This window comes from Ostrinia furnacalis, unplaced genomic scaffold (assembly GCF_004193835.3).
Source record: "Ostrinia furnacalis isolate ACB-3 unplaced genomic scaffold, ASM419383v2 OfSCF0995, whole genome shotgun sequence".
Taxonomy (NCBI): Eukaryota; Metazoa; Arthropoda; class Insecta; order Lepidoptera; family Crambidae; genus Ostrinia; species Ostrinia furnacalis.
In genome coordinates this window covers 171,008-188,923 of record NW_021131234.1, presented here as the reverse complement: position 1 = coordinate 188,923, position 17,916 = coordinate 171,008, and the positions used below count along the sequence as shown (strand labels likewise).

The following is a 17,916-nucleotide window of genomic DNA, read 5'->3' as shown; positions in this document are numbered from 1 at the left end:
GTTAATTTTTTTTATACCTTTTGCCTTTGTTTTTTATTTTTGCCAAATTAAGTAATTATGTCGTTGTTTTTTAAATTAATATTACTGTTATTCTTGATATTGACAAAAATCTACTTATCTTACGCCTGAAGTAATTTGTAAGCTAAAATCAAACGGGTCAGAGTAGTTGCCATTCTATTTGCAGAAGGCGTTTAGAATTTGACGATAAAATTTGCGGTTGGCGTGAATTTTGCAAACAACAAGTAATTTAAGAAACTTTTGCTTGTACCTGATTACTTATTTTATTGGTCGACAATAAATATTTATGAATTAATTATGAAAATTGCGGTCATTCTTTTGGCAAAATATTGTTTCCAAGTAACTTCTTGAAACCAGTGGGTTACAACAAAGATAGTTTAGAGAATTGTTCTTCTGTTAAGTTAAGTAGAGAGTAGTCCTACTCATAATATTATTATGTAGTTTTATTTAGATTGTTACAACATGAAGCCTGGGATGAATTTTATTTCGATTTGTTAATGTAGACCCAAAATATAGCTTGATCTAACTATTGGACGACCAATTTTTTTTAACAGTGGTCAATATCCTTATAGCGTCGTTGAAATATCAGTCATTAATAAAAAGTATTTTTTTTCCATAAACAGAATGAACTAATCATAGTTTAGAAAATATATTAGTGCAATAGATCAGAATCACAACCAGTTTATGAAGGCCAGTGTCCTTGCTGTTTGTTGAAGTTATTTACGACTCTCCATGACGTAGGCTTATGGTCACCATGATCGTGATCAATAAACGTTGACGTAGTGTAGAAGGGAACTAAAATAGGTATGTTCCGAAGCATCTCAATAATGTCAACAAATGTCACCATACCAACAGTATTGGGACTATTCACACCTCTCTTTCCCACCGCTGCAACTCCTGTGTAGCCAGGATCTACAGCTTGACCGCCAATAAAATCCCAACNAAAAACCTAAACAGTGAAGGTCAAGTTTGTCCCGGGGGAAAGCTAAACTTTCATTGGACCCCGCAATTAAATTAATCAGAAGAAGAAACCAACAGTACCAGGACATCACTTAAGATGATGTCCCGAGTCCCGATGTTATTATCGTATAGAACTCATGTCAGTTCGTTCATTCGTTTCAGCTGAATGACGTTCACTGCTGGACAAAGGCCTCCCTCAAGGATTTCCACAACGACAGGACCTGCGCCGCCTGCATCCAGGCACCTCCCGCGACCTTCACCAGATCGTCGCGTCGGTCCACCTAGTGGGGGTCTTCCGGCCCGTGGTCGCCACTCGAGAACTTTTTTGCCCCATCGACCATCAGCTCTGCGAGCTATGAGAACTCATGACTTTCAGATTAATAATTTTATGTTAAGCTTTCCCATTTATTACACGAGGAAAAGGTATTATCTATATCTATAACTAATATTATAAATGCGAAAGTGACTCTGTCTGTCTGTCTTGCTTTCACGCCTAAACCACTGAAGCGATTTTGATTAAATTTTGGCATAGAGATACTCAGTTTGAGTTCCAGGAAAGGATAGTTTTTATCCTGGTTTTTGAAACAGGGACGCGAGCTATAAAGTTTTTCTGTAACAGACAAAATAAGCAGAAAGCTAGTTATGTATAGTTGAATTTCAATGATAATTTTAGGTAGGCATGTTCTAAGTGTTGGGATCGCGATTTAAGTAGGAAAAACCATACTAATGAATTATTAAAAGCAGTGTTACACAAGAGTTATTAGAACTTCATTGTTCTTGTTGTCAACACTAAAGAGTTTCCATAAATAGCCAGGTGTTTCCGATATTACTTCTAACTATCAATGACAGTTTTGATTATGATTTTCTCAACTTAAAAATAATATTTCAGAAAACTATTTAATTACTATTTCCATTATTACACCACCCTGTATAATTCGGTAGCGCAATGAGTACAGCGTCACAAATAGGGCGTTAAAATAGCAGAAAACATGTCCGATCAGTTTTAAAATTGCTACCATCTCGGCAGACTCGATCAGAGGAAAACTAGTCGTATCCACTTTGTACCAATTAATATTACCAACTCTACTCTTTTCATAGAACAAAATTAAGTAGGTACATTGTTTTTTTCTTTTCGTATCTCTTTGTATCAGTCTTTACGGGCAGGTTATTTACGGACTTAGGACTGCAATTATGGTTATATTTTTAGCTCGTTTAAAATAACACATTTATTAAATTGTCATGCCATAATTGTATTTTGTCTACCTACCCTATTAAAAACTTAAATCGTTATAAGCTATTATAATAACGAGAAGGAAGTGGTTTTTAAATAACCATTATTTTGTAATTTAAAATAACATATTGTTTACCAAAATTTTCCACGCACAAGGTCACGTGTAATTACATAATGTAGATTACAATAAACTATGCCTATTTGTTGAAATGTATCCCTCAATTTTGTTCGCACAATTTGTGTTCCTTACCGAACTTTAAGTATTTAATCTAATATTAAACAAAACGTTTTAAAAATTACTAAACATTTTTAAAGGAGATATTTTAGCAGACACACAATATTATTTATTAGAAATTATGTGTCGTCCGAGCTAATGTTATTTTCATCATTCTAAGTTACAGCCATGAGTAGGTACTTACTGTTGTTTTGCAAATTGATATATGTCAGGTGTCAGTTATCTGTTTTACGGACATATAAATGTACCTATTGTTGTTTAAGTTTTTCTTATTCTTTCTTTGGTTTGTCTTTGTTTTTGCTTCTGCTTCAATTTTGTTGTTCCATTATTCCATCAAATACAGATTTTCCTATTTCCTACGAGTTATTCATGAGATTTACCTGAAGATTTTTCTTATTTAATGCGACACTTTCATCCTACTAATATTATAAATGTGAAAGTTTGGATGTCTGTTACTCTTTCATGCGAAAACTACTGAACGGATTTTATAACCCAGAATATGTGACAAACTTAATTTCACGCGGGTGAAGCCGCGAGCAAAAGCTATGAAATCATAAATTAGGTAATTGTAAAAATAAGAGAGCTTTATTTAAACTTTAATTCAATTTAACGCATTTAATTTCAACGTAACAAGTAGGTAATCACACAAATTAAATGCTATAAAATTGGTGTTATTCCAAGAACCAGTGTGGAACAACACACTTGCTGGACAAGATCTGAGTCCACCACTATCAGTGCAGTGCAGCGCTGACTCCGTGCGCACGCGCCGCTGTATCATTATTTCATTAAACCATCGCATCATTAATTCCGTATCATTAACCCATTATAATGATTCGAGATAGCTCCGCGTAATTCTCGTGTAAAACGGTTGATTAATAGTTTTCTTGTGGATTGCTTTTTTAAATTGGTAAGTAAAGTTAATTATTACAGAACTTAATAATTACAGAACGATATAACCTTTAAAATAGGCAACAATTTTATTATGATAATCATATTATTATTTTCTTGGAAAAGCGAAATGAATAACTTAATTTAGAGGAAATAGTTGTTTTAGCTTGAACCAGGAATAAAACACGGAACTTTTAGCAGACTACAAAATATTATGTGTATCATCGCTTAGTTCATATTTCGTAGGAACATTTTCTTTGCTCTACCAAGGTAATTCAGAGTCTACTACTGTTGGACTACCTACTGTACTCCGTAGTCTAATATTTCGTTTACTCTAGGAACATTTTCTTTGCTCTGCCTAAGGTATTTCATAGTCTAGTACTGTTAGACCACTGTACTCCGTAGTCTAATATTTCGTTTACTCTAGGAACATTTTCTTTGCTCTACCTAAGGTATTTCATCGTCTACTACTGAGACTACTGTACTCCTACTATGAGCAAACCCCACAAACCTGATAAAAATAGTAAAAATATTGATGATTGGAATTCGATATATTTTGTTCCGGAAATGGAAGTCTCACAAGTTATTTATTTAAAACTTTTCATTTTACAAAAACAATTCCTTTGTGGAAATAGGATTTAGATTATTTACTTCAGTTTGAAATGTTTTTCACGTAGGGCTTAATTATATAATTTAATTTCAATTCTAAAGCTATTTACCACACTATTCCCTGTTTTCGCATGTATGTAAAACGATTTTCATTAAATCAAGCTGTCTGTTTCATTAGTTACAATAACAAGTAGGTACGTAAATTACATCCTGAAATATCCTGCGCAAAATAAAAATAAAAATGGATACTTCAGACGTCTAGTAAAATGTTGGTGAAGGTTAGAAACTAGCATTGTTTGTTACCTATTGTTCAGAGGCTGTCAACACATCGTGTGTATGTCATAGACACTAAAAGGAACCTATTATTGTATGTTTTATAACGTAATATTGTGCCAAAAATATTTGAATGATTCATTAATATCAAGAATTGAAAATCGTCACCACGCGTCGGATAAATTAACGCAAGAAGGAAATCAAGATTTCAAATAAGTATTTAACGGTTCGGTTAGAATTTTACATTTTATTAGGTACCTAACGGGTAAACTTTTACGTTTTATTACATTTAAAATTGAGAGAGAGAAACATCAAGCTGTAACTACTAATTTAGTTAGTAGGCTACCACAGAATAATAATAAGTAGTACTACATAAAAACTGTCGCGTTTGAGTTCCGTAGCTCCAGTTTGAATTAAATAAAACGTATTTCTCAAAAAACTGCAATTGAGGAGGTTAGGTTATTTAGTTTGGAAGCGTTAGGTCAATCTGCAAATGACATGGTAAATTTTTTTACACATGCATTGATATTCGCGATTTTGAAAATCCAATGATTGATAGAGCTGTTTCAGAGATCACATATTATGTTGTAGATTTTTTTATATTTTTCCTTTTTATATGTTTTTTATCCAAGTTTAGAAAGGAGGATATTGTGTTAGCCACTTAACATTCCCACGATGTAGGATAATATGTTATNGGACTATTAAAATGTTTGGAACCGTCAGAAGAATGTGTGGTTGATGATAAACATAAAATGTTGCTCAACTCTCACCATAGCTTTGTTTTGATACATACTTAAGCTTGCGACCCTGAAAACCTTACTTGAGAAATTGAAACATAAGTGCCACTTGTGGTCTAAACTAATTAAATATTTTTGATTTTGATTTTTGATTTTTGCAATAATCAGGTACTTTTTTCAGTGTTTTTGAAAAACATACTTAAGGAAGTTTTTTAAGTTACCTAGTTATCTTTATTTTTATATGAAACAAAAATATCTGCAAGAGATTGCTTCCTAACGACGAGACCGCCAAAATTAAGTAGGTACATTATATTTATTTACGAGTATTTTTTGCAAAAGTGCCATTTCAAAGAATCAAGCAATAAATCAATTCCTCGTTCTAAGGAAAACAGTGACTAAGTTATTTACTTAATAGGAAACAATGTTAATTTCCATTCAAAGGTTATGCAGAAGAATAACGGGATAAGTGCGTGTCGGAACAAATTAAAAGGGTTCCGTAAAATAGTTTTCATCAGTTCCAATTTATAAGTTAAGTTATAGTTTCCTAAAAAAATTTAGATTCGAGTAAAGTTCTAGTGGCTGAAACAGTGGCGACAGCTGGTGAATACGGACAGTAGCCTCAATGAGTTCACCACTCTGTTTATTTATTTGATTTTTTTACAGAAGAACCATAAAGAAAATGTGTTAATAATATCGATACCTAATCATAAATTACAGTACAGTAGAAACTCGACCATCCGGATCAATTAAAACCAGGGGTATACCGGATAATCTAAAATCCGGATAATCGATTTCGAAGTAAAATTAAACAATAATTTACTTTTGACAATAGAAAGATGGGTTCTCCTGCAATTCATTAGTAAATAAATAATTATTGAACGAAATAAAATACGAACCAAATTAGGTAAAATGAATTTGTCCTGCTGTCCCTCATTATCTTATGTCTAAGATAATGTCAAATCAACAATTTATGAGCTATAGGAAAGGCTTTTGTCAAGATTCGCATTGGATATGAGGTAAAGAGCCCTTAAGGGCTTACTTATTTTACTTTACAACCCTATAACAATGATAAAGCTAATCTTTAAGTTGCATGACGAAGGGATTGCATCGCATAATAGTTAACTTGTTATGCAACGTAACTGACCAATGTAAACTTTAATCTTTGTTATTGTAGGTACCTACATTGTTATATCTACAAAAAGTTTTCATTTACGATGTTTTTTTNGGTGACTCTGCAATCATCGATCCATACAACTTTACTCATTAGCCTTGCGTCCAATTTGCATGTTCTCTAGAAAACGTAAGTCGCACTTCGCGAAGGTATCGGAGAAGTTCTGTTCCTCGAGCTGGTCTTCGAGTATGCAGGTTATGATTCACCATCCTTCTTCTTATTGTGTGCTCACTGACATTCACTGAGCTTGCTGTTTGTAAACGCTGGCGTATCTCAAACGTGGTGAGAACCCGATTTCTTGATATTGCAAGCAGGATATTCGGGTCATCGCGCGCTGATTTACACCTTAATTCCCCACTTCTTGGTCTTTTTGTGTAAATGGCGGTCTGGTTATGCCTTTGTTACGTGTATCTTAAGTTTGTACGCCATAAATTGAAAGTTTCAGCCATCTCCCGCTGCATACGCCCTTGATTTCTAAGCAACACTATTTGAGCAACTTGAGCTTGAGTAATGGGCATTATTCTCAAATTATGGAAACGAGAATAACCCTAAGATTAATTTAAAAACAAAAAACAAAACGCTAAACCCTTACAACATTTAATGTCGAATTTAAACTTACCCGTACTCTTTACGCTCCAACAACGAAATGCGTTTCTAGAGTCAAAAAAGTTAAACAGACCCATTTTTTTTATAAATCTAGCCTCTTAAATTAACACAAACAAATGTTCTGTTAACATGTCACACGAAACTTAGGTATACAATACCTATTTGGCCTCATATCTGGTTGTTTAGGCTTGGGCCAAATTCCGTGCCGCTGAGTGTATTTCGCTCACGAGTCCGCAACATGCGGGTCAAAGGTTAATCTTAACTAAACGACGTTACTTGGAGTTTTTTAAATTCACGTAAACAGTTACATTTAACCAAGTTTTAAGAAACACCGCCCTAACTCAGTTATAAGGTACCTACATACAGTACATACGTACAGTAGTTTTTTTAATTACGTATGTATTCGTTACAAAATTTTGTAGTCATTAACCTACGTCAAAAACGAACCGGTTTTTATGTAAAAACTGACATTAATTAAATATTCACAAACAAGCATGTCAAATGGGAAGAAATAAAGATCAATGTTCGCCATACCTGGTAATGAAATAAAAAGAAAACATAAAAATATGTAAGAGCAGAAAATAACTAAACAATCAACAGTAGTTGGCGTGAATCACAGAAAATGGAGTGATGTTATGTTTGCCATGAAAAGGACTTTTTGTATGAACAATGATGCATAACAAGCTAAACAATGTAGCATATTATCTATCACTCTCTACTCTACTTGGAGATTGTTATTTAATCAGTAACTTCGGCTAATTTTATTATTGAATAGAATAATTGTCTGGGAGTTTTCGGAATCCGAGACAGACCGAAATTCTAGCACGAGTTGGGAAAAAATAGTATTTATAAAAAATGATTATGTCTGTATATTACTTCCTCACACTTGAGCAGGCAAGAATGCGACGCGAAAGTGATTTTTTTCTTGCGCTTGGACATGGATGGACAAGCATCAGATTAAATAACTTATTCTAGAAGTAATAACACGCATAATGTGCAGAGGGCAGAGTACTAGAAAATATTTTTAGTCGCAAACCATTCCGCGGCGGGTAGTTTAGTGACACTCGTGATAAGGTGACATTGCAAAACGGCAAAAACTTTCGTTTACCAAACATATTTTTTCATAATGTATTTTAATTTACTCTTAAGATCGACCGTATGCATTCAAAAGAACATTATTTAAGATTATTTGAGATTTTCTTGCATTGAAGAAAAATGACACCCCAGTAATTACGTACTCTTTTGGGTAAATGACTCTTTGAAACGTTACAAATTAATTTGCCTTTCGATTGCGCAAGGAGCAAATTTTTAAACTGACAGTCTAAATGCGCATTAAAAATAACGCAGAATATACCTACGAACGAATACAATATCGAGTAACTGGTAAAACGTTGCCTTTGCTCATTCATCATTTCATGTAACTTTTCCTTTCCAGAACCATGTCGGTGATAAAGGCGTTTCCCCTGGAGAAGGAGTTCGAGAAGAACCCTGACATCAGCAGGGAGGACCTGGCCAAGCTGAGGGCCTGGCTGAAGACGCAGCCTCACCTGCCAGGGGAATACTTAACAGGTAACTGAGGATTAGGATAGGAAATAAATGGCAGTGGGCGGGGCACATAGCTCGGAGAGCTGATGGCCGCTGGGGCAGGAAAGTTCTTGAGTGGCGACCACGAGCTGGAAGACGTAGCGTGGGCAGGCCTCCCACTAGGTGGACCGACGATCTGGTGAAGGTCGCGGGAGGTGCCTGGATGCGAGCGGCGCAGGATCGCTCTTCGTGGAAATCTTTGGGGGAGGCCTTTGTCCAGCAGTGGACGTCTTTCGGCTGAAACGAACGAACTGAGGATTAGGATAGGAGTACTTATCCAGCTATATAGTGACTGACGCCTGTATTCACAAACGATGCTTGCTTATGTGAAGCAGCAAATCGAACGCACAGCGTTGAATAGAGCTTTGTGTTTGGTTCGTGTGTCACCCTGTGGGTCCACGCGTACTGTGAGACCTCATAGTAATGTTTGTGAGTAGGTACGGGCGTGAGTTTATTGCGCTGGTTCCTCTCAGAATTAGCCCATTTATTGTGCCGAAGCAGTGGTAGGGAAAATACTGGGACGTGTAAAAGTGCTTTATAAAAGCCTATTGCAAAGAAAAAGAATTTTATGAATTCTTAACTTAATTTTATCTGACTTACTTCCTTCACTATACAAAGTGACGCAATACAGATACGAATTCAAATGAGATTCAACTATATTTTTTGACACTTTTTTAAATTTCTTGGTGTTTGTTTTACTTCCATTCGCCCTGTATCTGAAGAATTAAATTAAAATCCCTAGATAGCGATCGATTATCAGTTATTACCATAATTATATCTTGAGTGGTTAGTTAAGGTCTAAGCTTCAAGGAAACTCTCTGACGATATAGAGGTCAGCTGACGTTTTGAAACGGCCGGCTCGACCAGTTGTTTTTTGAATTTGAGCCGTCCATGTTGACCTTTTTTGATTTGTTGCTACGCATGTGATTAATTAAATATTAATTAAAATGTTTTGGACTATCAGAAAAATGTGTGTGGTTGATGATAAATATTAAAGTGTAGCTCAACACTCACCATAACTTTGTTTCAATAAAACGTGTTAATAAATACTTAACTAAGTTTTTATTTATCAGTCTTTTAACAATATTATGCCTACAAGCTTGAAACCCTGAGAACTCCTCTCTAGAAATTACAATTTAATATTTTGTCAGTGTTTTCGAAAACATAGGTACTTTCTCCTCAATGTCTGAAAAACGTCACTATCTAATGATGAGACCGCCTAAATTAAAGTATTTGTATAAAAGATGTTTACATAACTAGGTATTTATTTACGTGTATTTTTGTAAGAGTGCCATTTCAAAGAATCAAGCAATAAATCAATTCCTCGTTCTAAGGAAAACAGTGACTAAGTTATTTACTTAATAGGAAAAAATGTTAATTTCCATTCAAAGGTTATGCAGAAGAATAACGGGTTAAGTGCGTGTCGGAACATATTAAAAGGGTTCCGTAAAATAGTTCTAATCAGTTCCAAAAAGAGTGCACTGATTCCAGTAAGGTTCTGTCCCTGAACAGTGGCGCCAACGGTAATCTCAATGAGTTCACTACTCTGTTAATTTATTTTAATTTTTACACAAAAAACTAAACGAAAATACGGTAAAAATATCGATACCTAATCATAAATTATTTATTAAATTAGTGAAATAAAATAGGACATTCATAAATTGATTTAAAACGGTTCATGGGCTGGTAGGTAGCTAGTAGATAGCTCCCCTTTTTCTACAATTGATTACTAAATAAATAAATAGTTATTGATCCAATTAAAATGCGAACCAAATCAGGAAAAATTAATTTCAGCTTTCTAGCTAGAGTTACTACAGGACAATGGTAATAAAAGTTACTGCGGACTACGGGACAATAAATCTTTATAGGTTATCTTTGATGTAGCAGTGTCGAGCATTAGTTTTGTTCTAGTTTTTTCTGCTATCCCTCCCTCACATTTTATGTCTAAGATTAGGTAAAACGAGCCCTTAATGGTTAAATACTCATTTTACTTCACAACCCTAAAACAATGATAAAGCTAATCTTTAGGTTGCATGACGAAGGGATTGCATCGCATAATAGTTAACTTGTTATGCAACGTAACTGACCAATGTAAACTTTAATCTTTGTTATTGTACCTACATTGTTATATCTACAAAAAGTTTTCATTTACGATGTTTTTTTTTATTCAACATCCTGAACTATAACGCAACTACTACTTCTAGGAATTTGCAAATGTAGTTTATGCCAAGAAAAAAAACGTATAACTAAGTCAGATAATAAAGATAAAGAGCTGTAGCGGCTTCAAACTCGCTTCACTAGTTTGCTGACGTCATATAAATTTATAGCAATTTACAAAATCTGATTCGAAATATAGCTTCTGATTTGCTGCGCATAAATTAGCATTACGTCATGGTCAAAACAGAGCCTAATGCGAATATTTGTGGACTGCGTATCACTCGTCATAGTGCTAAAAGCACTCATACAAGATGAAAACACAATGCAAGAACCTAACCTAAATGCCAAATGAGATAACTAAACCTGGAAGCTGCGACCTGATATTGGGCAAATCCCCACGAACATGCCACTAGGCTTTGGTCTTATATGAGCAGTATTTATTACATGGCGCAACTTTAGACTAAATAGTTAAATAAAACATTCCTCTTTAGACCTGCCCTCCTAGACGAGTGGTAAAACGTGGTAGTTGCATTGTCGAAAGATGGTCGAAAGGCCTTTTTTGTATAGAGTAACTTACAACGCTTTGTATTTTCGCTTTGTATCTTGTCTTTACCTACTGAACCTGCTGTTATTATTTAAATGTGGCAAGCAGGCTTTGGAAGAGCAGTTCGATAAATGAAATGGCATTAAGACTAAAGCAGGGTTCTCTGACTCATCTAGCCGTGTAGCATGTAATGTATCAGACACTCTGTATCAAGTGAGTACGTACAGTACATAGGCACGAGTCCGCTGCTCGCTGCTCGCGCGGGGATCGCAGGGAGATCGCAGCGACCCGCCGCGTGGCGGTATGGCTGCGAGCACAAAGGCGGCTCGCAGTAGGATCCAGGAGCTCGCAGCTAGATTCGCGATGACCGTGGACGAGCCGTACTCACTTGAAGGTTGGACACGTTACATGCTACGTTACGTGCTAGATGGCAGGTGAGTGACATTGGAAACTAATTAAGGACTATTCCTACCTCAGACCTGGACCTGTTGCTGGTGTTCCACTGCTGCGAGCGCAGCGCAGAAGTGGCCAAGCAGGTGCTGGACCTGCACTACACGCTGCGCACGCTGTTCACCGCCTTCTTCAAGGACCGCGTCATCGATCGGAAGGTCGACCTGTGTTTGAACACTATGTAAGTCTTTGTTATAATTGGGCAATCACATCACATATCACATTGCTTTCAGTTGGATCACCTGTTTGATCACCCAGGTGATCCAAGCGACACTTTGGTGTCTTTTGATCACCCATAAATAAGAAGTTCACTTCGATCACCTAGGTTATCTTATCCATCGGTGATCAAAGGACACTAGGGAAGCGCTGGACGCAGGCCGCTACCAATCGATCAACATGGAAAGCATTGGGGGAGGTCTATGTTCAGCAGTGGACGTCCTATGGCTGAAATGATGATGATGATGATGATGAGTCCATTTTGGTCACCTGGGTAATCAAAACCAGGTGATCAAAGTGTAATAGACCTTTCAGTCTGGTATATTAAGTCATGGCTAAGATTTACTAATATTCCCGTTAACCCCTTCAGCTAAAATAAGGTATAGCGATTTCCCTACAATAGTCTAGCTAGCAGACGACGGGGACAGAACTCCCGACTGTCGAATCGACATGAAAACTGATATCATTGAATCCCTATACCATCCTATGTTTTCGCAAAAAGTAACCTCTCACTCACCCGTACATCTCCCCGCGTTTGTCCTGTTCGTACCAGAGCGTCGATGTGACGTCACGGTTATTAGGTATAGTGACGATATAGCTATAAAACTTAGATGAAACGTACCTTAATGTAACATTATCCTCTTCCAGTCTCTACGCGCCAATCCCCACGCCCACCAAAGAGGGTCACCGCTGCGTCTACCTTCGTCTCTTGGATCCGGACGCTCGCCTCTTCTTCTTCCCCGACGTGGTTAAAACCTTCATGATGGTGTTCGACCTCTGGCAACACGAGGAGGGGACCTGGCCAGGGTGGGTACAGTTTTTAATGAAAAAAATACTATAGGAAGCGCTAAAGATTGGAATGGAAAATGACTGTCCACGATTATTTTATCACCTTTTAGTAAAACAGTTTTCGGACAGTGCATTTTGTAAAGAAATAATGCCCGTTATATCGCGGGTTCACTAATATCCAGTAAGTTTTAGCCACCACCGACTTTTAGTTTGCCGAGAGTTGGGCCCGATTTTAATTTGTATGAAGAATCGGCCCACAGAAAATCGGTGTAATGTGCGCACTTTCATACATCTCCAAATTGATCCAACTATCGGCCAACTAAAAATCAGTCGGCCTAGGCTTAAAAGTTCTGTAGCAATAAAACTTCAAAAATAATAATAGCAATGATTTTATAAAGATACCGACAGACTGCAAACAAAATCAGCTTTTACGGACCTACGTAATTGATAATGTATTGTTACTGTTTCAGGTTCGTAATCATGATCGACATGGACCAAGCTACCCTGGGCCACATAGCGAGGCTAGAAATCATGACCATACGGCAGGTGCTCTATTTCTTACAGGTTAGTATCATCATCTAAATATATAAAAGATGAAACAGACTGACTGACTGACAGATCAACGCACAGCCTAAACGGCTAAACGTAGGCACTTGAAATTTGGAAGGGACGTAGCTTAGGTACCGTAGAGGTGCACTAAGAAAGGAATTTCCGAAATTCCCACGGGAACGGGAATTAGCGGGAAAAACGGGATTCACGCGTACGAAGTCGCGGGCGGCCGCTAGTAGGTATATAGAAATTGCGGCCAAACTCGCGTGTAGCCTATGTGCGCGATGGCGATCAGATGAATTTGTAGCGATGAGTTCACTGCCGACGCAAGTTGCTTTGGCCGAAGTTCATTTAATACATTAATTTTACTCGTACCTACGATAGATTCCAAAGAAATTGCAGAGATGATGTTCACTTTGTACTATGTAAATCCATTGTACATAAGTCCAATGGAGAAACGACTATCGGAGAACGCTTGCAGAATCGTCTTTAACTTGTAAACATTCTAGTGTATGATGTGACAATTTACACATTCTCAGAATAGTTATTAAATATTAAAAGCTATAATTATAAATAGTAACAAGCAACTGTCAGCCATTTGTAGCGGACTTTGGACGACAAAGAAAATACAAAATACAGACTGCATGCTGATAAGAATTTTACGTCTACCCACAATTTTATTTTTATTATTTTCTTTTTTTAATGGATTTCAAGGCTTTGGGTGGAGACAATGCAGTTTTTATTAAATAGCCAACATTAACGTTATTTTTATTCAAGTGTTTAGTGAACATAATTTCATACTTGTTCCAAAACCTTTTTTCTTATGATACATTAATTGAAATAACAGTAAAGAAATAACATGATGTGTGTATCAGAAAGACACTATTTTTTCTTGTGGATACTGAGAGCAGTCGGGCTTTTAGGAAAAGCCCCATCTCAGTTTAGTTCGTGCCTACATTTTTTAGATTTTATTTTGCAATCAAAGATAAGTGTCCGTTACCTATACCTACTGGCTAATATTTTTCTTTTTCAGGAATGCATGTTAATGCGCCTCAAAGGCGTGCACTTCCTCAACGCGCCGCACTTCATGGACAAGCTGATGATGCTGCTGAAGCCGTTCCTCAAGAAGGAGCTGCTGGAGATGATTCGTATCCACCAGGTCGGCGCCGACACGCCCTACGAGCACCTGCCCAAGGAGGCCTTCCCTAAGGACGAGGGCGGGCAGTATAAGGACCATGCTACTATCAGAGGTGAGCAGAAGGGTAGCTATCATCATCATGATATGAGTATGAGTGCTCCTATTTATTGACCATAAGATTTTTATCTCAGGTTTAACAAATTTTTAAACTTCACCGCAATGTTTTAACATATTTTAACTAAAACTTCCTCGATTTTTGTTAAGATTGAAGCAAGGATCACTCAATCCACATGCACATATCATCATCATCTCAGCCATAGGACGTCCACTGCTGAACATAGTAGGCCTCCCCCAATGCTTTCCATGTTTTCCGGTTGGTAGCGGCCTACGTTCAGCGCCTTCCTGCTAGCTTTATTTAAGGGTAGCTATAGTTGGAAAAACTACCCTAATATCCCTACCAGTGGGGATATGTCAGCAGGGATTTGTGGAATAGGGGAAAATTCCCCTTTATGTCCTCCACCAAACAAAGTGATAATTACATTGCTCATATTTCATATATCCCAAATTCCCAACTGACTAAGGTAGTATGGCCTAGTATCATACTTGAATTTTTTTCAACTACTACTGGTTTGGTTTGGAATTTTGCTAGATTGTTCCTACTAATCCGCACTGGTTGGCATTACCTAGTTAAACATGAAATTGAAATTACATATTAAAGTATTAATTGGCTTATTTAGATGTTTTTTTTTCATTTATCGCTATTAATGTGTGTGGGAATCGAACCCAGAACTGCTGCTACTAACTTTCTAACAATGGACCATGGTGGGACCATTCTACGCCCGAGCATCAAAACTCCGTGGATCAAATGATAGACCAATTTTTAATTCCGTTTTTTCTTCCCAATTGCAGATGAGCTGATTCAGCGCTTAAAATCCAACCCCGACTTCTTTAAGGACGAGAGCAAGAAACGCGTCAACGAGAACCTTCGGCCAGGGAAGAAGACCACCGTCGAAGACTTATTTGGGATCCAAGGCAGCTTCAAGAAGCTCGATATAGACTGATCGTGCTTGTTAGATAACAGTGCCAGTTTTGATGTCTACCTACTTCATCATCATCAGCTAGTCCAGGATACGCGCCACAATATAGTCTTATCAGGTCATTTTATCAGACCATACATTTATCATCTAAAACTGTCTATAAGATTATCGGCCGTATTCATAAACATTACTATGAGGTGTCACAGTGCGCGTGCACGCACACGTTTGTTAGTCGTATACCTCGAAATCAAAAAATCCTTGTAGCTTTTCACCTATTCGCATTTCGCCGCGATATCCAAATTTCTGAATAGATTTTTATTCTTGTAGTATAATTTTTGATCGCTAATTACAATTGTCTAAAAAATTCTTAGTAGATTTACTTTCCTGCCTGTCTTCATTGTAAATAGGCTATTGCTAATACGTGCTACATCAAAATTAGCTACTGTTGTAAAAATCTGTTAAAAATATATGCTAGTAACAAAATATACTACCGATATTAGACGCTACAACAAAAAACGCTATCACGGTGAAATGCGAATTAGTGAAAAGCTACAAGGATTTTTTGATTTCGAGGTATACAACTAACAAACGCACGTACAGGGTGCTCTATTCAACGCTGTGCTTTCGATGTGCTGCTTCGTTTGTGAATACGGGCNAGCTAGATACGCGATGACCGTGGACGAGCCGTACTCACTTGAAGGTTGGATACGTTACATGCTACGTTACGTGCTACATGGCAGGTGAGTACCTTAGTGAGCCTTAGATACTAATGAAGGACTATTCCTACCTCAGACCTGGACCTGTTGCTGGTGTTCCACTGCTGCGAGCGCAGCGCGGAGGTGGCCAAGCAGGTGCTGGACCTGCACTACACGCTGCGCACACTCTTCACCGCCTTCTTCAAGGACCGCGTCATCGATCGGAAGGTCGACTTGTGTTTGAACACTATGTGAGTCTTTGTTATAATTGGGCAACTACTTATTATCACATTGCTTTCAGTTCGATCACCTGTATTTGATCACCCAGGTGATCCGAGCGACACTTTGGTGTCTTTTGATCACCCATAAATAAGAAGTTCACTTCGATCACCTAGGTGATCTTATCCATGGGTGATCAAAGGACACTAGGGAAGCGCTGGACGCAGGCCGCTACCAATCGATCAACATGGAAAGCATTGGGGGAGGCCTATGTTCAGCAGTGGACGTCCTATGGCTGAAATGATGATGATGATGATGATGAGTCCATTTTGGTCACCTAGGTAATCAAATCCAGGTGATCAAAGTGGAACAGACCTTTTAGTTTGGCATAAGACATGGCTAAGATTTACTAATATTCCCGTTAACCCCTTCAGCTAAACTAAGGTATAGCGATTTCCCTACAATAGTTTAGCAGACGACGGGGACACAACTCCCGACTGTCGAATCGACATGAAAATTGATGGTATATCATTAAATCCCTGTACCATCCTATGTTTTCGCAAAAAGTAACCTATCACTCACCCGTACATCTCCCCGCGTTCGTCCTGTTCGTACCAGAGCGTCGATGTGACGTCACGGAGGAGGTGCACGATTAGGAGGTATAGTGAGGATATAACCACAAAACTTTGATGAAAAGTACCTTAATGTATAGGTTAGTGTCCGTGTCTCTCACTCGGCATGGGGCACACTGAAAACCAGGGTCGTGGCTTCCCTCACCGGGGGCCACGGCATATGCTGAGTGGGGTCCCATTGCGATGGGCATCGCTATGCGACAGGGTGGCACTGCTTAGTTTACTTGCTCATTCATTGTATGTTTTATGTCACCTCTGTCTTATTTGCTTTTTTTTTTATTTTACCTCTTTTGTCTTTTGTGATGTGCATATGGCATGGCAATAAATGTTTCTTTCTTTCTTTCTAATGTAACATTATCCTCTTCCAGTCTCTACGCGCCAATCCCCACGCCCACCAAGGAGGGCCACCGCTGCGTCTACCCTGCCGTCCGATCACTATAACGCCGTTAAGTGCAAAAACCACTTTCGGAGAAAAACGAGTTTAAAGATCACGAATTAAAAAAAAATCGCTGTTTCAAAAGTAAAAGAGTAATTTGTAATTTAAATACATNATCATAATCATCTGTTACGTTAATTTCGGGCGAGCGAAGTCGTGGGCAAAAGCTGGTTTAATACAATATAATTTTCATTTCAAATCAAACTGACTGAAAATGACAATTTGACTAGTTTTTGACCAATTTGACCGTAAATGACAGTCAAATTCAATCAGTTTTGTCATTTTTAACACTTGGCCACCGACGTCCATTCGGCACATTCGCGACACCCCCGACTTTTGCATACCGAGCGCATACCGAGATTTGAATTTCGAAAGAAAGCTCTTGTTTCGTCTGTTTATATGAAGTTACAATACTGTATGATATTATTACCGTGTCTTCGGCATAGTAAGCTGTCTGTTCAACTGAGCCGTACTAGACGCCTCACAGACTGATCGATGAGTGCTCATAGTCTGACACATGAGTAGGAGAAGAAGTCTCTCGAAAATCGGAATAGACGCTTACCATCAGAGTGAGGTAGAGAAGAAGAAGCTTCTAGTGCTGGCTTCTAGAAATATCGTGCTTACTACTTGTCCTTAGCACGCGCGAGAGCCTCGGAGTCGGTGGGGTGGTCGGGCAGCGGGTGTTGGAGTATCCAGTGATAGAAGGAAGGTTTCTAGACAGATGCTTGGCAACAGCTTACCA

The 17,916-nt window shown here is 37.8% G+C and overlaps 1 protein-coding gene across 1 annotated transcript; it reads left to right on the top strand.

Annotated features, from left to right (window-relative positions):
- Nucleotides 1-3,191: 3,191 nt before the first annotated feature.
- Nucleotides 3,192-15,283, top strand: LOC114350854 (clavesin-1-like). Its single transcript, XM_028301797.1, has 7 exons — nt 3,192-3,351; nt 8,164-8,297; nt 11,491-11,644; nt 12,328-12,486; nt 12,939-13,032; nt 14,051-14,267; nt 15,065-15,283. The coding sequence occupies exons 2-7, from the start codon at nt 8,168-8,170 to the stop codon at nt 15,214-15,216; spliced, it is 906 nt and encodes a 301-aa protein (XP_028157598.1). The 5' UTR covers nt 3,192-3,351; nt 8,164-8,167; the 3' UTR covers nt 15,217-15,283.
- The last annotated feature ends 2,633 nt before the right edge of the window (nt 15,284-17,916 follow it).